The 23,409-nt window shown below is 39.4% G+C and overlaps 2 protein-coding genes across 3 annotated transcripts; both read right to left on the bottom strand.

The window, feature by feature from the left end:
- Positions 1-679: 679 nt before the first annotated feature.
- szl (sizzled) lies at positions 680-2,267 on the bottom strand. Its single transcript, XM_023277176.3, has 4 exons — positions 1,987-2,267; positions 1,701-1,867; positions 1,461-1,553; positions 680-1,353 (listed from the first exon to the last, which is right to left on the bottom strand). Exons 1-4 carry the CDS (start codon positions 2,265-2,267, stop codon positions 1,043-1,045), a joined length of 852 nt encoding a protein of 283 aa, XP_023132944.1. The 3' UTR covers positions 680-1,042.
- A 3,481-nt stretch (positions 2,268-5,748) lies between these two features.
- Positions 5,749-22,179, bottom strand: mov10l1 (Mov10 like RISC complex RNA helicase 1). Of its 2 annotated transcripts, none has more exons than XM_023277161.3 (27): positions 22,063-22,179; positions 21,615-21,713; positions 21,322-21,509; positions 19,698-19,857; positions 19,311-19,423; positions 18,975-19,162; positions 18,593-18,739; positions 18,087-18,383; positions 17,665-17,862; positions 17,124-17,238; positions 16,572-16,749; positions 16,329-16,399; positions 16,148-16,239; positions 15,956-16,011; positions 12,768-12,868; positions 12,612-12,684; positions 12,333-12,514; positions 10,516-10,662; positions 10,220-10,341; positions 10,032-10,131; positions 9,532-9,678; positions 9,030-9,203; positions 8,654-8,803; positions 8,362-8,469; positions 6,735-6,875; positions 6,491-6,582; positions 5,749-6,048 (listed from the first exon to the last, which is right to left on the bottom strand). In XM_023277161.3, exons 2-27 carry the CDS (start codon positions 21,709-21,711, stop codon positions 6,021-6,023), a joined length of 3,465 nt encoding a protein of 1,154 aa, XP_023132929.2. In that variant the 5' UTR covers positions 21,712-21,713; positions 22,063-22,179; the 3' UTR covers positions 5,749-6,020. The 2 variants fall into 2 exon arrangements, with proteins under 2 accessions (XP_023132929.2, XP_023132930.2); XM_023277162.3 differs by having other exon boundaries at positions 21,615-21,743; positions 22,063-22,140.
- Positions 22,180-23,409: the final 1,230 nt, after the last annotated feature.

Raw genomic sequence — 23,409 nt, 5'->3', positions numbered from 1 at the left:
ACAAACTCATACATTTGAGCAAATTAGCACTTACTGGAGCCCATAAAAATATTCAAAAATTCAGCATTTATTTGAAACTCCAAGACATCATCTGTGAAGGCTACAACATTAAACTGAATGGCAAATAAAAAGAAGTATTGTCCAGCAACCTCAGCAAGGTCTGCTCAGCCTGGTAGTAAAAAACGAGGCTATTCAAATGTAAAGTGAGTGATTTATCTTCTCATTAGTGCTACATAGTCTGCTGTGAATACAGTCATGAGTCATTTCAATTAGACTTCTTACGCAGAGCCACTTTTCAGGCAGAAATGGAAGAAAATCCACATTGACGTTAATGCATGCATATTCTTTTTTTCTACAATGCATAATACTTTGCCTCTGTACCCTTTAAGTACCATAAAAATACACCATTAGCTCCATTTCTCCATTAGTGTTTCATCTTGTGGTGAAAACAGTGAACCAGTGAGGCATAGAAATAAATACATACACCGGTCTATAAAAAGTTAAGGAATATGGAAAAGAAAAAAAAAACCCTGCAAAACAGTTTTAATGGACAAATATTTTATTGTCATCTTTTTTTCACAAAACACACACATTAAAAAGATGTTATAAATACACCATTATCCTTATAGAAAATATAATCTACTATCAATTTACATCTATTATATACTATGTACAGGTTTGAGTGCATCCTATTACTGTGTGCTAAGAAAGTAGACATGAGATAATGAGCTCTGAGGGAAGCAAATTGTGTTATGAATCCATCTCTGTTCTTATATCCATTTATCTTCCTTTACAAAAGTCCCATAACCCTTTGATGCGCAACATGGGTCAAAACTGACCCAAATCCAATGGAAAATGGGTATCTCCTGACCCACACTGTGCATTAAAGGGTTAAAATGGACGCTCCTTCTCAAAATTCCTCCTTGATTTCGTCCAAAATTTTTTAGCTTTTCAAGTGAGGAAATATGTAAGACATTCATCATTATGTGATTTTAAATCTACAAACACAGACTCAGAGCTCCAGTTTTTTTTTCATGTCCATTCAACATCTGTGGTGCTTCCACTTGCGAATGGCCAGTGCGATGTTTGCATCCTTTCTGTGCCAAGGGAAGAGACGAGATAGAGCTAGTGTGCCGTCAGGCTGCACTGAACCGGTCAGCACGTAAAGCTGTGATCGCCCAGGACGCACAAGAGCGCTGGCACATCTACAGTTGATGAGGAGCCACTGATGGAGCAGATGCCGGGTGTCATAAGGCAATAGAGGTCCCTGACGAATAAACTCAACCCGGCCCTCTATCTCAAATTCTGGCTCTCCTGAGGGAAGACGAAGACGGTGAAGTTTGGCCGTCACAGCTGTGGAGAAGAGGAATGACATAATTAGCAGCTGGAAAATTGAACATGTGATGCGAAACTGCAAAATATAAAGTAGATTAGCTTTTAGAAATAACTGTAAAACATACCAAAGTCGTGGTGGCAAAATGCATCCAGGACTGTTTTCATTGCAGGAGCATCATCCACAGAAGGACAGTGCTGGCAGGCAGGTTTGGGTAAGTCTGTGAAATAGATTAAACACTGTTTAATATAACTGTAGGACATAAAGTAACTGCAGGTAATCTGACAGAGCAAGCACACAGTAGTGTATGTTTCCAATTGGATGACAAACAATGAAGTAAAACAACATGTTAATAATTAGTCTTTACCTTTAGCAAAGTGGCTGAATTTCACATGGGGAGAAAGACACATGTCTTCCTCTGCAGGGAAGCGGTCACAGTCAAGAGTCTCAGGCCACGGATGTCCCTGGCAGGCAAGCACTGGGGCACAACTGTCCCTCACTGCCACACACAGACTACGGCAGGGCTGGATAAAACTGAGGGAAAGAAAGAGAAAATGTTACACAATGACCAACAGTAACTGCAATCATGATGCAAATAAAGGCAACGTTTTACGAAGGTAATGATTTTCAAAGAACCAAAAAAATCTACGTACGTATCAAGACAGACGGGGGCAATAAGGGAGCAGAGGAAGGCCTGGGCTTGAGGGTGGCAGCCGGTCTGCAACAGGGGCCTCCAGTCCTCTGAACGTGGCACCACTTCTCCTTCCAGGTTACTGTGGCCCAAAAAGTTGGGCAGCCGCATCTCTGAGTATCCAACATCTTTGCAGACCTTCATCTGGTTGGGGATGGTGACGCAACGTGTAGACTGACCCAAGTCAAATGCCATTAAGGGACAAGCCAGAGCCACGAGAGCCACAGCGAAGAACGCAGCCATAGTGAAAGGTCAGAAAAAAATCTGAATTCAAGTTCACAAGTAAAATGGAGGAACTTCTACTGGGGCTGCTTGCTGTCAGTCTCTGCTGTCCTTGAATGGCTTTGCAACTGATGCGGCTTGCTTTATATTCAGCAAGATCAGCCAGCCCCATCAGTCTGTAAGTCTGTTATCAACGACCTATCAAAGACGTAGAGACAATGTGTTTGGAGACATCGTCTTGTTTTGTGATGACTGCAGACAGAGAGGGGGCAGAAGTAATGGAGGGTGTGTGGGCTATAGGGGAGGGAGGGGGACCATGGCAATCACAGCTTTCACAGAGGGAACACCAATAAGACAAGCTCCTTAATTTGCTCTTATAGGTCCAAAAAATGTGAACACCTCATGGAAAAGAGCTTAACTCTTAAGCATATGTGGCTAACAAGTACGCAATCTGCACTGTGTTTGCAAAAGTGTATTAAAAATGTTACGTTTGTTGTTTTGTCCAGCCCATCATTATATCAGGTTGGAGCACAATAACTTGAAAAAAATAAAATGGTCCAACAATTTTTTTTCTTTTTGCATTGGCTGATATGCAAAACAAAATCCCACAATGAAGCTTTGCATCTCTGAAAGTTCCTTTTAAGGTTTTGGTAGACAGACAGTCTCCTTCATACTGTAAGGCTCTTTCATGTGTCCCTGCTTCCTAATTGAAGGCTTCATCCTCACAGCCTCCAGTTCTCATTAGCAAAGCAGCGTCTCTTGTGGCACACCTGGCTTTGATGTGCCAATAACACAAACTCAAATCCACATGCAAAATACTATTAACCCACCTCTTTTGTTTATCTGTAAAACGCAACACCAGCAAAGACCTTTCTGCCTCACTAGTCACTGTGCATGGTGCTCGCATGAAGATACAAGATCTACGTTATGGCTAGAATCAGCTGATGCAATTTAAGTATGAAGCTCTAGAAGTTTTCTTAAGACAGAACATATTAAAGAAGTGATGTTTCTGTGTTTTATTTAATTTGCAATTTCTGCCGTAACAGAGCAGCATCTGCTGCCATACAGAAGCATACACACACAGCAATAACATGCCAACATCCCATTCTGCAGACAAGAGATCTTGTTCTCAGATGCAGACCAGAGGTAGACAATTATTTGTCTCATTCTTTGTCTGACGTATTTAAGAACTACATTAAAGCGTATTTGTTTGGACGTTGTCTGTCTCCACATTTAGATGGGTATCTGGGAGGGATGCCTCTGGGCCTTTGAGGACTTTCCCTCCCATGTTTCTATTCCCTCGAGCCTGTCAGGGTCATTATGTTTTCAGAGAAGCCAAAGCAAAGACCAGTCTGATTGGCTGTATACCAGGCCTGTCGGCAGCAAGGACAATGCACATGCAACAAGCCAGTGTCTTCCACGGGCCCCAGCTAAGCCAATTTTTACAGCCTGAGCTGATGAGTGGAGGCTGGTTCCAGTTCGGGTAGACGAATGTAGCCTGTAAGAGGGGACTAACTGGGCAATTACAGTCACAGACCAATTTGGGAGAACAATAGGTCCACACATTTAACAAGTTCCCCCTGCCAGGAGCCCAGCAGGGGTCTGTTGTTGGGCCTAATAGCTGCTCTGTAGACACTGTGTCTGTCTTGGTAATGTGTTGCCTGCCCCTACCACAGTTAATGAGAAGGTGATAGTGTGGTGAGCTAAATGGTTGGGCACCTGTCTGTCAAATAGACCAGTAGGGAATGTAGCCTAGACAATTCACCTTCAACACCGACAACCTCTGTTATCATGTCCGGGATTAAAATAAAACTGAAGATGTTCAAAGGCAACATATTCACAGGATTTAGAAAAATAGCTCATGCACAATATCCTTCTCCAAATAGCTTTGAAATACAAACTGTACTTTTGCCAAATGTGCCATATCTAAAATCTCTACACTGTTGCCGTTTTTGGACAACCTCAACAGCATATTACCACTGATAGCTGTCTGTTGGACTTTATAGTTCATCTGTTCTGACTTGACATTGCCAGAGGCTTTGCCAGGTTTTGTGCTTAAAGTGACAGACTATAATTCATGGTATTGCTAACATGCAGTATACCATGGTAGTAGAAATTTGGGAACTAGAAAAAAAGTCTTCTCTTAAGCTAGTGAGTATGAGCTTTTAATGGTTAATCACTTGTCTGTCACACAGACCTCTAGTATACAATCTGGCCAAGACAGCATTTGATTTTGATGAACCACATGAAAATATAGTGACTCCAAAATGAATCAGAAAAACTGCCTAATGGTTCTTTAAATAAGTAGTCTCCAAATATGGTCCACATCCACATTCCCAGCATTGTAAAAATTCAAAAGCCATCCAGGAACTGAAGAAATGGCAAAGGCTAGTCTTTAAAGCTCCGTCATAACACAAGAATCAACTCAAAATGATACATCTCAAGATGAAATTTCTAAATAAGACTACCACAATCTTGCAAGTCAGTGCACCTTCAAAAATCTGCTAATGAGGACTTAACTTTTAGCATCCATTTAACAGATGTTTTAGCACTACCATCCTTGCACACTGGCTGTAGCAGTGTGGCAGATATTGTTGGCAATACAGTAAAATGTGGTTAAATCTAGTAAGTTGAAGGAAAGAATTCATCGCATTTGTATAATACTGCAGAGGTGACTTTTAATTTAAAAATCTCTTGCAAACAGCAGAAAAGTAAGACTAAATGCACTGCAGTTATTTGTCTTCAACACAATAAATCACCTGACAACCTTATAAACTCAAGCCTTGATGCTTCAATAGTAGAATACACATCGGTTTGTAAAAGCTTGGGTTTCTCTCCAAAACCATTTGAATAAGCCAATATAAACTGTGTTTGGGGTATTCTTCCCTCTATAGTACAGTCTTGACTGGCAGAGGACAGCAGAGCAAACACCTGAGACATACAGTAGATCAAAGACAAAGGCGTGTTTGGGAAGAAAAGGAGGGGGACTAGGTGTCTGAGGTGGGTTCCTCACAGCACAGCAAACTCAGATAAAAGCTGTCTCCTCCCTGCACATACGAGACTCATTAACTTAAGCGACTGAACCCCCTATCTGCCTCTTTTCTCTTCCCCCCTACCACCACCTTCCCTCCATCCTGCTGGGCTCCAGGAGGACTAACAGTCCCTGTGCAGACTGTCAATAGCACTCAATTGTCACATCCAGTCTCTGAGCCTTATGAGCAGACACAACACGCTGCCACACCGAGGTGTGCAGACAACTTGCCACCCGGAATCTGCAGACATCTGTGGAAGGAAATGCACTTCCTAAAAGTTAAAATGTTGTCTTACATTTCATTTCTCTTTTATAACAAAGAGCTGTTAGCAGTGCCACTCATATCAGTTTAGTAACATAATTGTGCAGCCTTAGAAGAACAACACAGTGGGCCTGCAATGACCAATTCCTAATAATTTACCCATAATTTGTAGAAAAAAATTTTATGCACAGTCAAGCACATCAACTTAACAATGATAGGACCCAAGAATAGCTGTGCAGCGCACACAAGTGCCATCTTTATTTCTACCTGCAGTGGAATTGCATGTCGCTCTTACAGAAACAAGATATTTTTCTTTTTAAAGCAATTCACTTAAGAGCTACAGCTCACTGTGAAAACAGTCAATACAGAGACAAGCCAAAGAAATGGGAAGGAGGAAAAAAAAAAAACTTAGAACACAGAACATGATATGACTGTCAGGTTGACTAAGCTGAAGTACATCAGCTATGATAACATCTTCCTCTTATGCACTCCTTTGCTCCTCCGCAACTCTGTGGAAGTTTAGAAAAGGAGAAAGGTTTACTTTTGGCCAAAACTTGGATTAAAACAGAAGCTGTTAGTGTTCTTGGCAGTAATTTTTGGCTCACACTTATGTAAAATATGCAGATTCAACTGTACAATGACAGAAATATATTTAAGGCTGGTATTTGTAGCATTATTTGTCTAATTTCTCAATACAATAAGCAATGCTAAGGCATGTTTCACCCTAAAAGGATTGTATCTGTATTGCTCTGTAATGATTGATATATATATATATATATATATATATATATATATATATATATATATATATATATATATATATATATATATATATATATATACATATATACATACATATATATATATATATATATATACATATATATATACATATATATATATATATTTTCATTGTGAATGAAGCCAACAAGGGCTGATCAGTTTACGTACATCTGTGAGTCTCTTAAGGAAGGAGGGGGGTCGCAGCCCAGATACGCCCCATTGATGAAACAGTATTGCAGTAGAGCCCGGAAGCATGGATCCTGGAAACATTTAGATTTCTTAATAGGTTGGATTTATGGTATCAGTATTAGAAACACTTCATCGATCCGAGGGAAAATTGCTTTACACACCAGCATGGTCGAAAACATAAATCTCAGAAAACCTTGGATTAAAAGTGTATTTTGTCACTCACCCTAATGAGAATGTGGGGGTTTCCAACTACTAAGAGCAGAGCTTTGGGACGAGTGACAGCCACATTGAAGCGTTTTGGGTTGGACAGAAAGCCAAGCGTGCTCTGCAAATCATCACTCTGTATAGATTCATTAGAGCGCACCTGTATTATAAAAGATTGAAATTAATGGAATAATTGGGGATTAATCCTTTATTAGTATATAAACTATGAGAAGGTAAAGATCGATGTTTCTGCACCACAGAATTTTTCTTAACTTAAAATAGATGACACGCACAAAAAAATTTGCTCCTTGATATGTGACATTTTTACTATTTCTACAATTTTATGTTGAGGATACTGACGTATGCAAAAGTACATGTATATCATTTAATACATTACTGTAAAAATACAACAGTACTGCAAATTTACTATACTTTACATCACACCTTTACTGACTGACAGATTGTAAAGGTAACAATAACAGACACACCTTAGTCTCAAACAACTATAACATCAAGTTGTTCTTCTAAAAATCTAGTACCAAGCTACACAAAGTAATTTGTGAGTAACATTTGGTTGCTTTTTATAGTCGCCATGTAGCATTAAGTGGCAAATAGTAAACTTCAAATGTTGACATTCTGGTTATGGTGCAAAGTGTGCTACTTTTGTAAGGTTCATGGTGTATATAGAGTCACAGAGAGGAGACAGTAAGAAGTTATTTGCCATTCTGTATACAAAGTAATACTGTAATGATAGACAGAAAATCTCTGCTACATTAATAGGTAAAGTTCATTATCATTTATCAAGCACAAGGAAGATCAATGACTGCTGCCTTCTCAGGCTTTAATTCCACAGATACCAGACACCAGCAAACTTCAGCCTATTTAATCTTTTATAAGATTCAAAACTGCATATTGACAATTTAAGAAACTGAAATATCACAAGGCACACTTGGGTGCTGTAGAAGACAGCTGACGTAACTTAATTTCTCAAACTCAGCAAAAGCTTGTTGCAATAAAAGCCAGACTCTAGCTGTGATGAAGCCAAAAGCAACATATATTTTTGCTGAGAAATCAAGACAGCAAAAAGCACCATACTGTTGATTGATATTGGTAATGCATATGCTTAGGTTTCGAGCACTTTGTGTGTTTTCGAGTAGCTGTGATTGTTCTTCTGTCCTAAATTTACCAAGATCTCAGAAAATAAAATGCCTGGATCAACCAAAGTTCGCAGAGATGGATGCAACAACTTGCTTACTTAACAAAATTTACACTAATTGACCAGATAGTCACACTAAAAAAAGATGTTTACAATTTTGGTAAGTCTATTTCAAAGTGATGTAGAATGACTTCCATTTTTACTTAATTCCTTTCAAACTTCTTTCTGTGCAGGCCGAACACAGCTGTACCCCCACTCGCCATTTCATACAAAACACAAGCTAACGCAGGTAGCACAGCTCTTAGAGCTGATGCAGTCTTCTCTGTGTCTGGCACATGATAGAACTGGACTGAGCCAGAAAACTATTAGATAAAAAATATATCTCAAAAACATGGTATACACAATGTGCACTTGAGGAGGTCCATCTTTACTCTAGAAGAATGTACATTCTGACATCTTTAACTTCCGTTACCCAGAGCACTTATCTTACCGTAGACAAGATGATCACCAGGTACTCTTGCCCTTGGAACTCTTCCACCGAGCCCACTTTGACGTCAGACAGGCCCACCTTAGCCAACAGCACTCGAATCTTCTCACACTGGAGGGTAACATAAAAACAAAGACACTTCAGTGTCTACATTGTGTAAAGCCATCCTGTTTAACGGCCACTGAAGCTGCCTTGCAGTTAATGTCTAGTACCAAGCTACACTGAATTAGTTTTGTTCATTAAATAAGACTGAAAAAGGAAGCAACGTATACTCTGATGGACAGCGCAGTCATACTTGTTTTTTGTAGGGGGCAATGACGCCAATGTCAGAAGCATCCACAGGATTGTAAAGTTTCTTTGCCAGCTGACAGCAGTAAAGCATGACCTGCACAGCCTCCACTGGGTTGAACCATGATGGGTTGCTACCTTCCCTCATTTCAGTACCCTAGAACAGAGCATAATCACTCAAATGAGGGAGCTACATATCCTAATAACAAGTGACATTAAAAAATCTTAACCAAAATGAGATGGGATTAGACTGTACAGATGCTCCTCATAAACTGTTAACTGTATACAAAAGTATACTTTATCAAAGACACCAAATAGCCATAATTTATCAGTAGATCAGACTTGCAAGACCATATGTATAGTTTTTTATAATTCTTCATTACCCTGACACCATGAAAAAGAAGTGGAAAGCTTTTTTTTGGCAGGTTTTTCCACTGGCAGAGGGAGTCCACAATCGCCTTGGATGCTTTAAAACGCAGTTCCCCTTGGTAAAAGAGCTTGGAAGGCAGTGTGAGCAAGGCCTCATGAGAACGATAGTTGTAGATCAGCTTAGTCGTCTGTTGGATAAAAAGCAATTTATAGTCACTATTTACGCAATGCACACAAGTATTCTCTAATGCATTCCTGGAAAATTATTTTTGTCATTATGTGTGCTTATGTTAAGAGTGGTGAATACTTGATGTATGATTATTAACACTAAAATAAATAACTATAATAAGGTACAGTGATACTAAAGATAGACAAATATAAAAATACAAGGCATCAGGTACCATTTAGCATAGCATGTCAAACACTTCATTTATGTTAATAATTGCTAATGGGATACTTGGAAAGAACAACTTAAAATTATTGAAAACATCCCACTTTTTCACGTAGTGCACTAACCAGCTTAGGGTTGTAGCCCCAGTCCTGTCTGGAATACAGCGAATTGGCCATCAGCCTCTCCAACAAAGACACCCCAAGGCCAAAGGCATCAGCAAGCTTAGATTTCACTATTGGACCCAACTGACGGGGGTCTCCAGCCAGCACTATCTAAGCAGGCAAAGACAAAAAAGCTCAGCTGAGGCAAGTTATCGGTCAATAAGGCAAGCTGCTTTCTGATTTTCTTTAAATGTCACACATATTAAACAGAAGTTTGATGCATCAAATACGAAAAAGAAACGTGGATAATCTGATTAGTCTTGAATGCATTTGTTAAAAAGCAAAACAGGTATGAACAAATTAAGGAGTAAGGAATAATTTGATTAATACAGCTCAACTATAAGTGACATTAATAAACAAAAAAACAAGTTCACATGTACAGGTCGTGTTGTTCTTGTGCACTGACCGAACATGAGACAAATGCAGTGGATAGAGAACTGAAGTCAGTGTGCATTTGTGCTGACCTGTCCATCTCTTTCTGACACAAGACTGATGGGGATCAAGGACTCTGGCTCAGTGGCCTGCCCGGCTTCATCCAGAAACACATGGGTAAAGTGCCCCACTCTGAGGAAGTAAAATCCACAGTTCGTAAACTAAGACTAAAGTGGGGCACAAACAGTTAACTTTGATACTACTACAGCCCAGGTCTTACTGTATTCCTAAACTATGGAACATGCCAGCACTGGAGCAGGTGCTGACTACAATCCTGTGAAAAGCTGCATGACGGATGTCCTCGCCCTCTCTCGAGTATGGTCTCAGCACTTCTGGGATAGACTGGGGAAAAAGGAAAGTATTAAAGACAGATACAGTCTAAGCACTTTACCACAACCACAACTATTATTCAAAACACAACTAAACAGCTCAATTGGTTGTGAATGCCACTGGCATCTGACCTAATTTGCAAAGAAAATTCACAGTGAGTTTCGCTTTGCTGACACTGTTCAGTACCTCATTTTGCCTACAGGATGCATTGACACGGGCCAAACTTGCAGCATGCAGGTATCCACTGTCATGTAGGCGGATGCAGATGAGGTCAGCAGCACTGTTAGAAGGCGTACATACAAGTATCCGACTGCTGGGTAGAAAGTGATAAACCTGGAGGCAGAAAAACTTTGTAAAGTTGTGGGAGTAACCTTAACAGCATAACTCCTAATGCTACTGAAGATAAACATGACAATATTTTTAGTTATTGTTTGAATGTGTTTCCCATCAGAATCAGTATCTTAAAATTGTTTTCAGATTCTTTTGTCCACACTACAACATGAGGACTTGAAGAGTTTCATCCCCTTGCAGAGTCTTTGTGAAAAAAATGTTTCATGGATTGAAACTGCAGGTTTAAATGAAAGACCCACAAAATAAAAAAGCCACAAGTGCCACTTCAATAACTGTACATTGTTGGATGTATACACTCACCGGCAACTTTACTAGGTACACCTATTCAATTGCTTGTTAACACAAATAGCTAATCAGCCAATCACATGGCCGCAACTCAGTGCATTTAAGCATGTAGACGTGGTCAAGACAACCTGTTGAAGTTCAAACCGAGCAACAGAATGGGGAAGAAAGGGGATTTACGTGACTTTGAACATAGCATGGTTGTTGGTGCCAGATGGGCTGGTCTGAATATTTTAGAAACTGCTGATCTACTGGGATTTTCACACACAACCATCTCTAGGGTTTACAGAGAATGATCTGAAAGAGAGAAAATATCCAGTGAGCAGCAGTTGTGTGGACAAAAACACCCTATTGATGTGAGAGATCAGAGGAGAATGGACAGACGGGTTCGAGATGATAGAAAGGCAACAGTAACTCAAATAACTACTCGTTATAATCAAGAAGTGCAGAATACGATCTCTGAACGCACAACATATCCAAACTTGAAGATGGGCTACAGTAGCAGAAGACCACACCAAATGTTACTCCTGTCAGCTAACAACAGGAAACTGAGGCTACAAGTCACAGTCTCACCAAAACATAGGAATGAAAAATCTTTGCAGGTTTCCATTTCAGTTGCTCCATTCAGATGGTCAAAATTTGGCGTAAAGAACATGAAAGCATGCATCCATTCTACCTTGTATCAACAGTTCAGGCTGTTGGTGGTGGTGTAATGGTGTGAGGGATATTTTCTTGGCGCACTTTGGGCCCCTTAGTACCATTTGAGCATTGCTTAAATGGCACACCCTACCTGAGTATTGTTGGGGATCATGTCCATTCCTTTATGAACACAGTGCACCCATCTTCTGATGGCTACTTCCAGCAGGATAACGTGCCATGGCACAAAGTTCAAATCATTTCAAACTGGCTTCTTGAACATGACAGTGAGTTCCCTGTACTCCAGTCACCAGCTCTCAATCCAATAGAGCACTTTCAGGATGTGGTGGAACGGGAGATTCATATCACTGATGTGCAGTCGAAAAATCTGCAGCAACTGTGTGATTATATCATGTCAATATGGACCAAAATCTCAGAGGAATGTTTCCAACAACTTGTTGAAAGTCTGCCATGAAGAATTAAAGGCAGTTCTGGAGGCAAAAAGGGGTCCAACCTTTTATTAGCAAGGCGTACCTAATAAAGCGGCCAGTGGGTGTATATTTTAATATTGGTCCAATTACCTTTCACTAAAAACTCAGGGGTCTTAAAGTCACTGACATGTTACTACATATGACCATCCATTTAGGAGTTTCTCTCTAAAACAGCGAGTTGGGAGCTACTTTAGGCCTTATAATAAAGTCAGCCCATGTCATATGGTGCTTTAGTGTATGCACCTGCAGTATGGCCTCTATAAGGGTGATTGTCTTTCCAGTGCCTGGAGGTCCAAACAGCACATAAGGAATTGGTCGACACTCTCCAGCCAGGATCCTCTTCACTGCCTCTCTCTGAGGGGGGTTCAGGTCTGGGTTAAAGAACTGCCCTCTGCTGGGGATGGGTTTGGATGGCAGCCTACCATCTAGAAGCCAATGCACACGTGTTACTAATGCTGTTGATGAGGTTCATCCTTTACAAATAGGCACAGTTTGTACAAACTGAAAATCAAATGTCTGTACCTTTAGTCTGTGTGGCCTTTGACTTCATGTCAATGGAAACACTACCCACCATTCCATTTTCAATGGCTGGAGTCTGATAGTAAAATACATTTACACTTGATCAAAATAAGATTTAATGAATTAATGGATTGGCTTATTTTCTTTGTTTGTTTTCACCTTTTTGTCCTCCACTGTTTTGTTTTGGTCCTTTTCCTCCTCATCTAACCAGTTTCCAGTCCACTGAGGGGTCTGAAGTGTCACTCTGGAGGGGAAGAGGACTACACAACAAGACTCAAATGACACCAGTAAGACTGACAACACTACAATTTACAGTTCATCAAGAAAGCTTGTGTGAATCTTTGATGGTCTCCATTTTAAATAAAAACACATTCTCTGATTGAAAAGTAAAACAGGACTGAACAAACTTATAAGACTTGTAAATATATAATCACTGATTGTCTATCAAAAAGTGCGTAGCTATCAAGACATAAAATGCCATTTTTGATTGTGAAAATGATACTGAGCAATTGAGAAAGTTGATACTGCAGTATACCTTCACTGAGGGAGACACAAGACATGAAGAGAAATTCAGATAGCACCCTCTAGTGCCTATTATTGTGGGCAAGCCATTGTGCATCTTCCCAGTTAGTGACGTTTCTTCCAATATAAAGGCATTACCACCAGCTGTTTCTTCTTTTCTCAGAATGCCAATTTCACTTTATTATATCATTTTATATAACTTAGTTCAGTTTAATATACATTTTACAAATTGGCTTGGTGTTTGCATCAAAACATTTTCCATCCCAATGAACATCAAGGTAATACTGGCTTCCAAAAAGCATTGTGTATTGCCTATGTAATCATAGACATTTCAAAATACAGTGGGAATCATTTCAGTGCAGCATAACCCTGCCTGCTATCATCACATCACCTGTCATCTTTCAGACTGGTATCTGAAGCAGTTTTTGTTGGGAGGGAAATGCTCAGGTTGAAAAAGCAATGTTCAAAACTAGTTTATGTAAATAAACGCAACGTTGAATGTGAGATTTGTCCACTTAAAAATTAGCAGTCATTCATTCAGTGACACACAAAATGTGTGTCACGTGTTTACATTGTCATGAAACGTTGGCCACAGTCAATAATCCAAAAGAAACCACTGCAACAAAATCAATATTAATATTTTAACAAATATTTAGTAGGGCTGTCGAAATTAGCATGGTAACACGGATTAATCCATCATCGTGATTAATGTAATTAAAAATTTTAACGCAATTAACGCATCTGCAGCGCAGAATGACTCAAAATCCCCGAAAAGTCTCCAGCAACGCATTTCAGGTATTTTAAATTTGATGGGTCGCTTCTATTTTACCGGCGCAGATATTCCATTGTTTAAGGCATTAGTTCATCAGCTCAGGAAACAACAGACCAATTACGTACGAGTTCAGCCATCTCACGTGACGCAACTCAGTCAATGATTTGGTCTCTGCATTCCAGCTGCTAAACATGGCAGCTGAGTTCAGAAAACAGGTGAGGGACAGACGAGAGAAGGACGGACAAAAAGATGAAGAAAAGCACTCAGAGAGTGCAGTGCTCCGCCAAGACTGTTCTTTCTTCAATCTGTGTATTCAGAAATCACAGCAACATAGAATCTGGCCATTTAATATAGATCGACCCACAAACTAACTAAACGAATACAAAATTGCCTTATGTGAGCACAGGGATGTGTTGTGCATGCATACGTTATGTAGTATAGATACCGAATTGCGTGACCGAAATATGTAGCGGGTGGAGTGAATTGATGTAGGTAACTGAAACAGCGTTCACTTGTTGTCATGGTTACGGTGACACCATGCCGGCCACTCTATGTTACGATGGAAAATACTTAACAAATCCATGGATGCAGACTATAAGCTGCATCACTGCCAAAATCTAATGAGGTGGTCCATGTGTTATTTCTGACCTTCCCTGAAAATTTCATCCAAATTCATTTGTCCATTTTTAAGTAATGACAGACAAATTCACAGACAAACGTACGCCAATCGTCACATAACTCCGCCACGTTCCTTGGCGGAGTAATAAACAAATCGACACCGAGAGGAAAGTCACCCTGCACATGTTGACTATGTTTGACTCCACATACAGCTGTAAGCCAGCTTCTCAACGATGAATATAATCCAAACTAAATCTGGTTCCAGACTCACCAGTGAGCTCCAAATGTGTTTGAGAACGACCCTGACACCGTTCAGACCATGATTCAAAATACTAGCAGCTCAGTTCTCCCATTAAGCAGCAGAGGTATAAGAGGAGTGATATAAGAGTAAAAAAGGTAAAAGTGTTCAATTGTTTACAATCTTTTGAGATTTAGGTATTGTTAAAGATGTATATAAGTTGGTCCAGGTTGTTCAGTCATTATTTTTTCCAAGTTCTACACTTTATTTTCAGATGTACAGTTACATCAAAAGCTATTTCTTCATAAGTGTTGTCAACATGTTTTTGAACCGTATTGAATTTATTTGATTTGACGGTCAGTTATTGAAAACATGCAGATACTAAATAAATGACTGGATTACATCCTCATATGTCACACTAATTCAAGTTAGACATTATGATTTTCTGGACTTTTGCTTTAATACATTTTCTCTGACTGAACCTCTTTGACTTATAGTTGAATACCCCTGCGATAAACAGCACCTCGGCCCTCTTTTTGAACACAAACAAAGCCCCAAAGATAGAACAGTCGACCGACATACAGTAATATAAACACTCTACAAGAAGGAGTTTTCTTCTCACCAAAGCACAGGTGTTTAATAAACATGATAAGTGCATATATATTCCCTTCTTTCTTGAATCTGTTTGCTCATGCAAAATGAAATGTGATTAATATAGATTAAAATGAGTGTTTAATCATGATTAATCGAAATTAATCCACACAACCATGTGATTAATCTGATTAAACATTTTAAGCGTTTGACAGCACTAATATTTAGTTATATATGTTTTTTCATATAAATACAGTGACAACCTAACACTCAAGTAAGCCAACGGTTTGCTGACCATCATACTATTTGTGACCAAGTCTGTCCACTCAGCGACATAATCTGGGCACTGGTTTTTCTGACAGAAATATTCTTTGTGAATCCACTTTGAAGGTTTTTAGAAGTGAAATGTTATTCTTTATTCAAGCTTCCAGAAGCCATGACACTGGAAAATATACAAGAGGACCTCCATTTTTATATGAATACCACTACTGCCTGTGACTGCAAGTACAGGACTGGTATTTGAATGAGAACCACTCCCCTTCCTCTTCACCTTATCTCTCAGAAACACATTCTGCAAAGACTTAAAGCAATTTGAATAAGACTTACTCTCCTCAAACAGTTTTGTCTGGTCAAGTGCATTGTGACACCGCCTCATGGTCGTCCTGATAATGCAAGCAGTAGAACCAAATTAGCAAACTGAGGCTAAAAACTGGGGGAAATTGTGTTCAAGTGAAATGTGAAAATGTGAAATCATAAACCCAATCTGGGGTCATATTAAGATTCTCAGTTTTTGCTCACCTGTTGTAGGAGAATTCAACATCAAGTGGCTCTCCGAGGTACCTGCGCTGAAATTCTGAGTTCACTCTCAAACTCACATCCTGATCATTGATCTGTATGTCACAGAGCATTGCATTGAATCTACATTCAAACAGCATTATGTTTGAAAAGATAAGTTTAAAATAAAAAAATATCCACTTACTTCTGTGACATAACTAACATACTCCATTACCAGACCATCACTCTGTAGTTTCCTCAGTAGTATTTTGTCCCCTGTGGAAAAAGCTCGTCACGATTTTTGTAGTGTTAATCAAAAACATTGCACGAACCTTTACAATAACCCAATAGTTATGGGAAAAAGCTCGTCACGATTTTTGTAGTGTTAATCAAAAACATTGCACGAACCTTTACAATAACCCAATAGTTATGACAAAAGGCACTTTACCTATATTGAGACTGGGTCTGCCTTCAGATAACCCATGGACCTCGAGGTGCAGGTAGACACCTCCTTTCCGGAGAAGAGCTCCAGTGATTGTGAATTCTCTCAGTTCTCTTTCTGCATGCAACTCTTCCAGCCAGAGAAGGGTTGAGAAACGTGAATGCATGTTGGATGGCGACAGCACCTGCATGAACAGACACAGCAGGAGGACAATGTGATATTTTGATATCTACATTCTATTAACACAAATTATTTTTTTTCTTTACCTTTCACATAAATAGAAAAGTAAGACATAGAACAGCCACATGACCCAATTTTGTGACACACTCTGGATAAAGAATGGTCTTTCAACTCAGTACCCAAGTTTGTTCGTCACACAGACCCAGAGGTTTGCTCCTTTGTTAGAATATAAACACTGTTGTTTAGCTGAATAAGAAAGCATATATAATACTGGGAAATATTCATCAAAGGCAACTCTAATCTAATTCTGAATCTGAACTATTTAATATTTTTAATTATTTAACATGATCTGCTAAACTTGACAGTGAGAATACTCACCTCTCCTAGGCAGGGTTGAACTACCAGCACATCAGCTTGTGCCTCCACGCAGTCTCTTAGAGCCTGAGGCACTGGGTAGGTAGGCATGAAGACAGGTAGCCGTCGCTTAGTCAGTCTACAAATGGGAAAGTCTATCTTAAATAAGAGGTAACATAATTCATTCTGTATAAATGACTTTAGTCATTTAGACCTTAATGTTCACTGAATCCCATCAAATGAAAAAGGCAGATTGGATGCAAAAAGTGAAATTATTCTAATATTTAAACTGATATTTAATATTCCTTTTAGAGTTATGCGTTATTCATACTTCCAAATTCTGTATTCTGTTTAGATTATGTGAGGTAAAAACTGATTCTGACTTCATTTCAGTTTTGTGGATACTGTAAAAAATAAAAAATTGCAAGCTCCTTTAATTTACAAGTGAAAATATATATTCAGTTATTCATTACTGATCTTGTCAAGTTTTATATTAGCATTAACTATGCACAAAAGAAGGGGCAACTCCAAGAAAGGTAGGCAGTGTAATCGGTTGTTTGGATACCTTGGTGTGTCTTTTGGAGCAGATACAGTGATAACGTGAGAGGGTGTTGCTGAGACTGGAGGAGCATTACTCTGAGAGTATGGCACAGAGGGGTGCAGCTGGTTCTCCTCTTCACTGCCCACCGTGACCTCCAGGCGCCTCCCGATGGTGAAAGAAGAGAAGTGCAGTAGTAGCAGCTCAGCACAGCTTCCCAGGCTCCTGAGGAATTTTCCCATACACAAAATTAGCTATACAGACGACTTGCGCACAAAGCCTCACCGACTCCTGACAACTCTACAGGTAGACCTCATTGCAAAAACAAGACATCAGGCCCTCAGAGATTAAGCCAAAAATCTTTCATATGTTTACCTTTAACATTTATTATTCCTGCATGCGTTTCTGTTTTTTATGCTTTGCCACTATGCAAGTTTTAAATAACTTACTTTGTCTGACAGGCTACTGTGATAGACAGTCGCTCTCCTGGTGGAATGTCCACCTCTCTCTCCTCTCTTCGTACACCAGTGGAGTGGATAGTTTCTTTCTGCATCTCACCATTCTCTTTGTCTAGCTCTTTTGCATCTCTCACTTGTTTTTCTGAGGATTCAGGACAGTCTTCTTGCAATGCTTGTTTCTGGCTTAGTGGTGTTAATCCACTGTCCGTAACCAGGTTGAACTGTTCTTCTGAATCCCAGCCAGCAAAGTCACAACACTTCAGCCTGTGGGTCTCTGAACCTTTATTTCTGTTGCAATAGAAAGATGAAGACTGTACATTATACTGTGCAGCTTGTCATCTTCTCATTTCCTATCACATTTGAGAAATGTCTGGTGTGACAAGCTTCAATGAAGCTTGCAAAGACAATTATTCTTGGAAAATGCCAGTGCTAATACCAAGTAGTACAGTAATATTTTCACAACGTTTTTCTTGTGCTTTCATTCTCGTGCAACTCACTGTATCCACAACACCAACTCTCGTCTTTCCCCAATCAATACATCCCCAAACTGGCCATAGTCTGTTACATCCAGCCCTCCTTTGTTTTCCAAGATGCTCTGGAGTTCAGTCTCTTGGAGAAGTGCAGCAGAAGAACTTGCATTGCAACTTGCAAAAAAAAAAAAAAACATCAAAAAGATTGCAATTCTGATTATTAAGATATAGAGTTGAAATGACTAGTCGATCAATTATTTATCAAGCAGAAATTGTGATAAGACAAACTAACTAACTTACTGCAATATTTTTAACAATTCAGAGGCCAGGCAATCAATCACAAAAATAATCAGCAGATTAATCGACGAAGATAATTGTTAATTGCAAGTTTACAGACTGGCACTAATACCTCTGAAGGAAGGGTGCCATACACAAGGCCCTCCAACAGAAGATAGACTGATTGCTCTCCACCACTACCATGTTGACCAGATGCCCTGGCAAAGGCTGGTAGTTGGCAGGCAGCAGCAGAGAGTCCAGGCTGAAGAAAACACTGTCTTCCACTACTCCACTGTTACCATACACACTGGTAATGCGTACCTAGAGAGAGTGGATCATTCAGAGGAAAGGAGAGGAATGAAAGGTGGTGTACATTTCACCTTTCACAGTTTAATTACTAGTAAACGGACCTAATTATAATGAGCATGTATACTCTATACATACTCTATATGAATAACGACACAACTACCTGGTCGAGGCGGCAATAGCGTAAAGGGGTGACAGAATGAGCCTGGGTGGTCCACTGGGTAGGATTGATGAAATATTTTACTTGGACCCAGTCTCCTTTCATTGGTTCATAACCTATGAGAAATGAGAAACACACAAAGCATGCTAACAGGCAGGAGAGTTAACATCAGCCTTTAGCAGACTGGCAGTAAATTTTAGCATGGCCACAAGTTATCTAATCTCCTGTCAGACTAAGATTTAACCAAACACCATCTGTAATGATAAAAGTGGTTGGTAAATTGGGCAAAAATGCTGGCTATTAAGCCACGATGGGTTTAGGGAACTGAGTGAGTTTATGCAAAGCATCAAGAGGCTCACAAATTTCATATGTGAAGTGAAGTATCGGTACCTTTCCAGAGACTGTGGCGTGGGAAGTATGTGGTCTGATTTATGTAGCCACCATTCCCATCAAATGATGTGACTGTGCCAATGAGAGGCCGCAGCTGCATACTGTCAGCTTCTAAGGAAGTTCTTCCCCCATTTTCCCAAGAATCTGCACTCTTCTCCACCTAAATGACAAGATTAAATGGTACATCTTTGACAAAGTTTATCAAAAACATTTCAGTGGGAGGAACAACAAATGAAATATTTAGGTGACACGATATATTGTTTCACCACTGACACTGAGATATGCACATGTGCATAATTCACACTGCAGTAAGTGTGATGTGTAGTAAGGCAAATTAACTCAAACACAGAACACTATGACTGTTTTCTGCTTGATGCAAAAAGAAAAGTTCTCATTCCACATTACTGATTTACAAGAGAGGTCTGTCTGATTGAACATAATTTACTATAACTTAGGGGCTCTTTGAGTCAAGAGTTTAAAAAAACAACAATGTTATACTTACAAAAAATATAGTCAGTTTTGTGGAAATATTTTGGGTACAGAAAGGATGGCACTGATCAAAACCAGGTTCTCTGTTGGTAGTGTCTTGCAATTGTTAGCACCATTTAAATCAGCATCACAAAGATTTGTATGAGTCCAAAGCCAGATCTGAATGCCATTCAAAGCAAAATAAAACTATTTTACATGCTTTTGCCAGTGTTAAACCACATAAGAAAGATTCCAGACAGATATCACTGATGTGATCATTTTCAGCTCTCAAGAGACATGACATCAAACAACACAGTAACCAAAGAGGGCCTTGAAAACATTGGTTTTCATCAAGTGTAAAAGTGGTATGTAACACCATCATGCAGTTATTTTTCCTCAATTTGCCATCCCAGAGCTGTATTGAAAATGCAAGGCACAAGTCGAAACCAAGCTGCTGAAAGTGGAATATGATTTAGCTACATAGGACACCAGAGCCCGACATGAGTCTGACCCTTCACTATATTATAAAGGACTTCCAACTAAAAAGTCGCTGACTACAAACAGCATTTTACCTAAATTATCTTACAATCAAGAACACGCGTTATGTTTTCTCAGCTTTTCCCAACATCCTGTCCTGGAATACAAAAGTTTCCTTAAGGTTAATCACTTTGACTATGTTAGTTTTATACGCAAAATAATGTTAAAGGCAAACTAATGGCAGACTAATTTACAGGTGAAGGGTACACTTCTAATGGGATTGATGAATGATGAAGGATACAGACTATCAGGTTGACAGCCATACCTCTAGATGCCAGGACTGATATAATAAGTCAAAAACGTGAATATTTAAATATCTATGAACGCTAATGATGTTACAAAATTATCTGAATTATTCCAGAAGTATTTCCCTTTTTTATATAGCAGTGTCCGTTTTTCCTAATACCATGCAGCTATACAAGGTGCTACAGGACTTGTCAGGAGAACCAACCTTTACTGAGATTTCAAGACAGTAAATAGAGACACACTCTCGGAGTAATGGTGTGTGCCTTTTTTGTTGACAGTAAAAAACAGGCAACACCGTGGATGCAAAGTGAGTATAAATTGTATGTTCTATGCAAATTCAAGCTGCCACATAGATGAAGGACGGGTTCCTCACCCTCAGAGCTTTCCATCCCCCTTGGGCACCATCTCTTACTGCTATACAGTTCACCAGGTCTCCCTCCTTCAGTCGCACCCCACCCAACACTTCGCCACTAGTGAAGTAGACTGTATCGTCTATCATGCCATAGTCAAGACACAGCTGGGTAACCACACTGCCTCGCAGGTGGCTAATGTCCTCCATGCCTAGCAAGCAAAAGAAAGATGGGCCACAACCCGCACAACATCATGTATATTAGTGTGATACTTCCAGCAATAAAGAACAGAACTTAATAGAAGGGTTGCGTTTACCTGGAGTACCGCATAAAATGTCTTCTCCATCCACCTCTACTGTCCTCCACAATGGAGAAACCAGCTTGGACAGCATATACCGCAACGCAGTAAGCATGTCTGCAAACAAATGGCGGCTAAAGAGGCTAGCTACGCACATTAATAAATAGGACAGAGCAGTTATTCACATCTCTAGCATATGCCACCTGAAGTTCTTTGGACAGGCTGCACATTAGCTATCGTTATACTTTACTGGCTAACACATACAGTGACCGAACATGTCTAACTAAATGGATAAACAGAAAGTTGTAAATTCACATAGTGAAGTTCGTTAACTAATGCTAGCCAGTACCGAAAAGATGCTATTTGACACACTGATAATTAGCTAAAAGTTACAATAGCTGCGTAGAGGATGTAGAGGAAAGTAATGTTGACGAACAAAGTAAAAGTGAGGATATTCTTATATTACCGTCTTTAATACAAAATGTTGGAACTCCAGTTCACGTGTTGTGGACGACACCTGTCTGCTGCCGCCTGCCGCTCCGACGCTCCTCACAGGGACGCGTACGTGCGCGGCAGAGCCCGGTCACGGTTATGAGGAGGGGCGGTGCTAAAAGTAAAACAAACATGGCGACTGTATCAGTTGCCGCCAAAACTCTCAAATTACAATGAGGGCTGAGGCGAGAAGACACTGCAAGTTTACATCTAAAATTTGAGGTGAAGTGTTTGTTACCGACGTCTGTTGATACAACAGTTGCTGTCAAATGGCTAAAATCACTATTTGGTGAGATTTAAAGATACGTTCACTTACGAAGAACACTCTACTTGAAAAAAATGACTCCCAATCGATGCAGCGTTCAAAGTATGTGGGATAGATGGGAAATTACAGCCTCATTCAATGAAAGCGGATATACTGTATAATCAATTACTTGCACTAATGCTTAGCAACTTTGACAATATATCACATTAAACCAAATTAACTTGGGTTTATTTACAATGAATGTTGATGCAAAAAGTACATTTTTGCTAATGTGAGGCATAGGTATATATTTATTTTTGTTGTTTTTCAGACTTTTCCATATTGCTAGGTGTCAAGTCCCGGAGTTAAGAAAAATCTGGATGTATGTAAGTCGTGAATGTGGTTTAAATATTGATATGAACTATTTACATTGAAGCTTGTAATTACTACAATTTCAATATGACATAAATGTATGAACTTATGTCATACCTACATCACTTCCCACAGTCCAGTCTAGATATTAACCATAGACTGTATAAGTAGTGTGTTTTTCTTATACAGTGTATGCTATTAACCTCTCAAGTTTTTTAATTGATTAAATTCCAAAATTCTAAAAAGAGCACACAACTATGATTTTTACTTGTTAATTATAATTTACTGGGGATAAAAAGGCAGGAATTCATTTGATTAGTTGCTAAAATTAAAGTTTAAGTAAAAACGTTTACTGTCAAACTGATCTGAAAGCTGTTAAATAACACTGAGTATGTCACCACAGTAAACAGCATCAAGCTGCCCATTCCCACAGTACCAGCACATTCACACCTGGGATCTATCTGGTAAAAATCTGTGTCTTCAGTTCACTGAAATAATAACAAACTGGACGGGTGAGTCACCAGTCTACTGATGTGATCTCACTTGACTGCATAGTGTGACATGTTCCCCTGTTATTATCCTCCTCTCATTTATACAGTCACATTTTCTTTTACGTCACTCAGTTACTTCAGTGTAAGGTCAAGACTTGACGAGTTTGATCTTTTCAGCCTTCACTTTCAATTGTAAATATTATATCCATATTTT

The sequence above is a fragment of the Amphiprion ocellaris genome, chromosome 3, assembly GCF_022539595.1.
Source record: "Amphiprion ocellaris isolate individual 3 ecotype Okinawa chromosome 3, ASM2253959v1, whole genome shotgun sequence".
NCBI lineage: Eukaryota > Metazoa > Chordata > Actinopteri > Pomacentridae > Amphiprion > Amphiprion ocellaris.
Note: the sequence above shows the minus strand (reverse complement) of the source record. Positions and strands in the feature narration are given on the sequence as shown.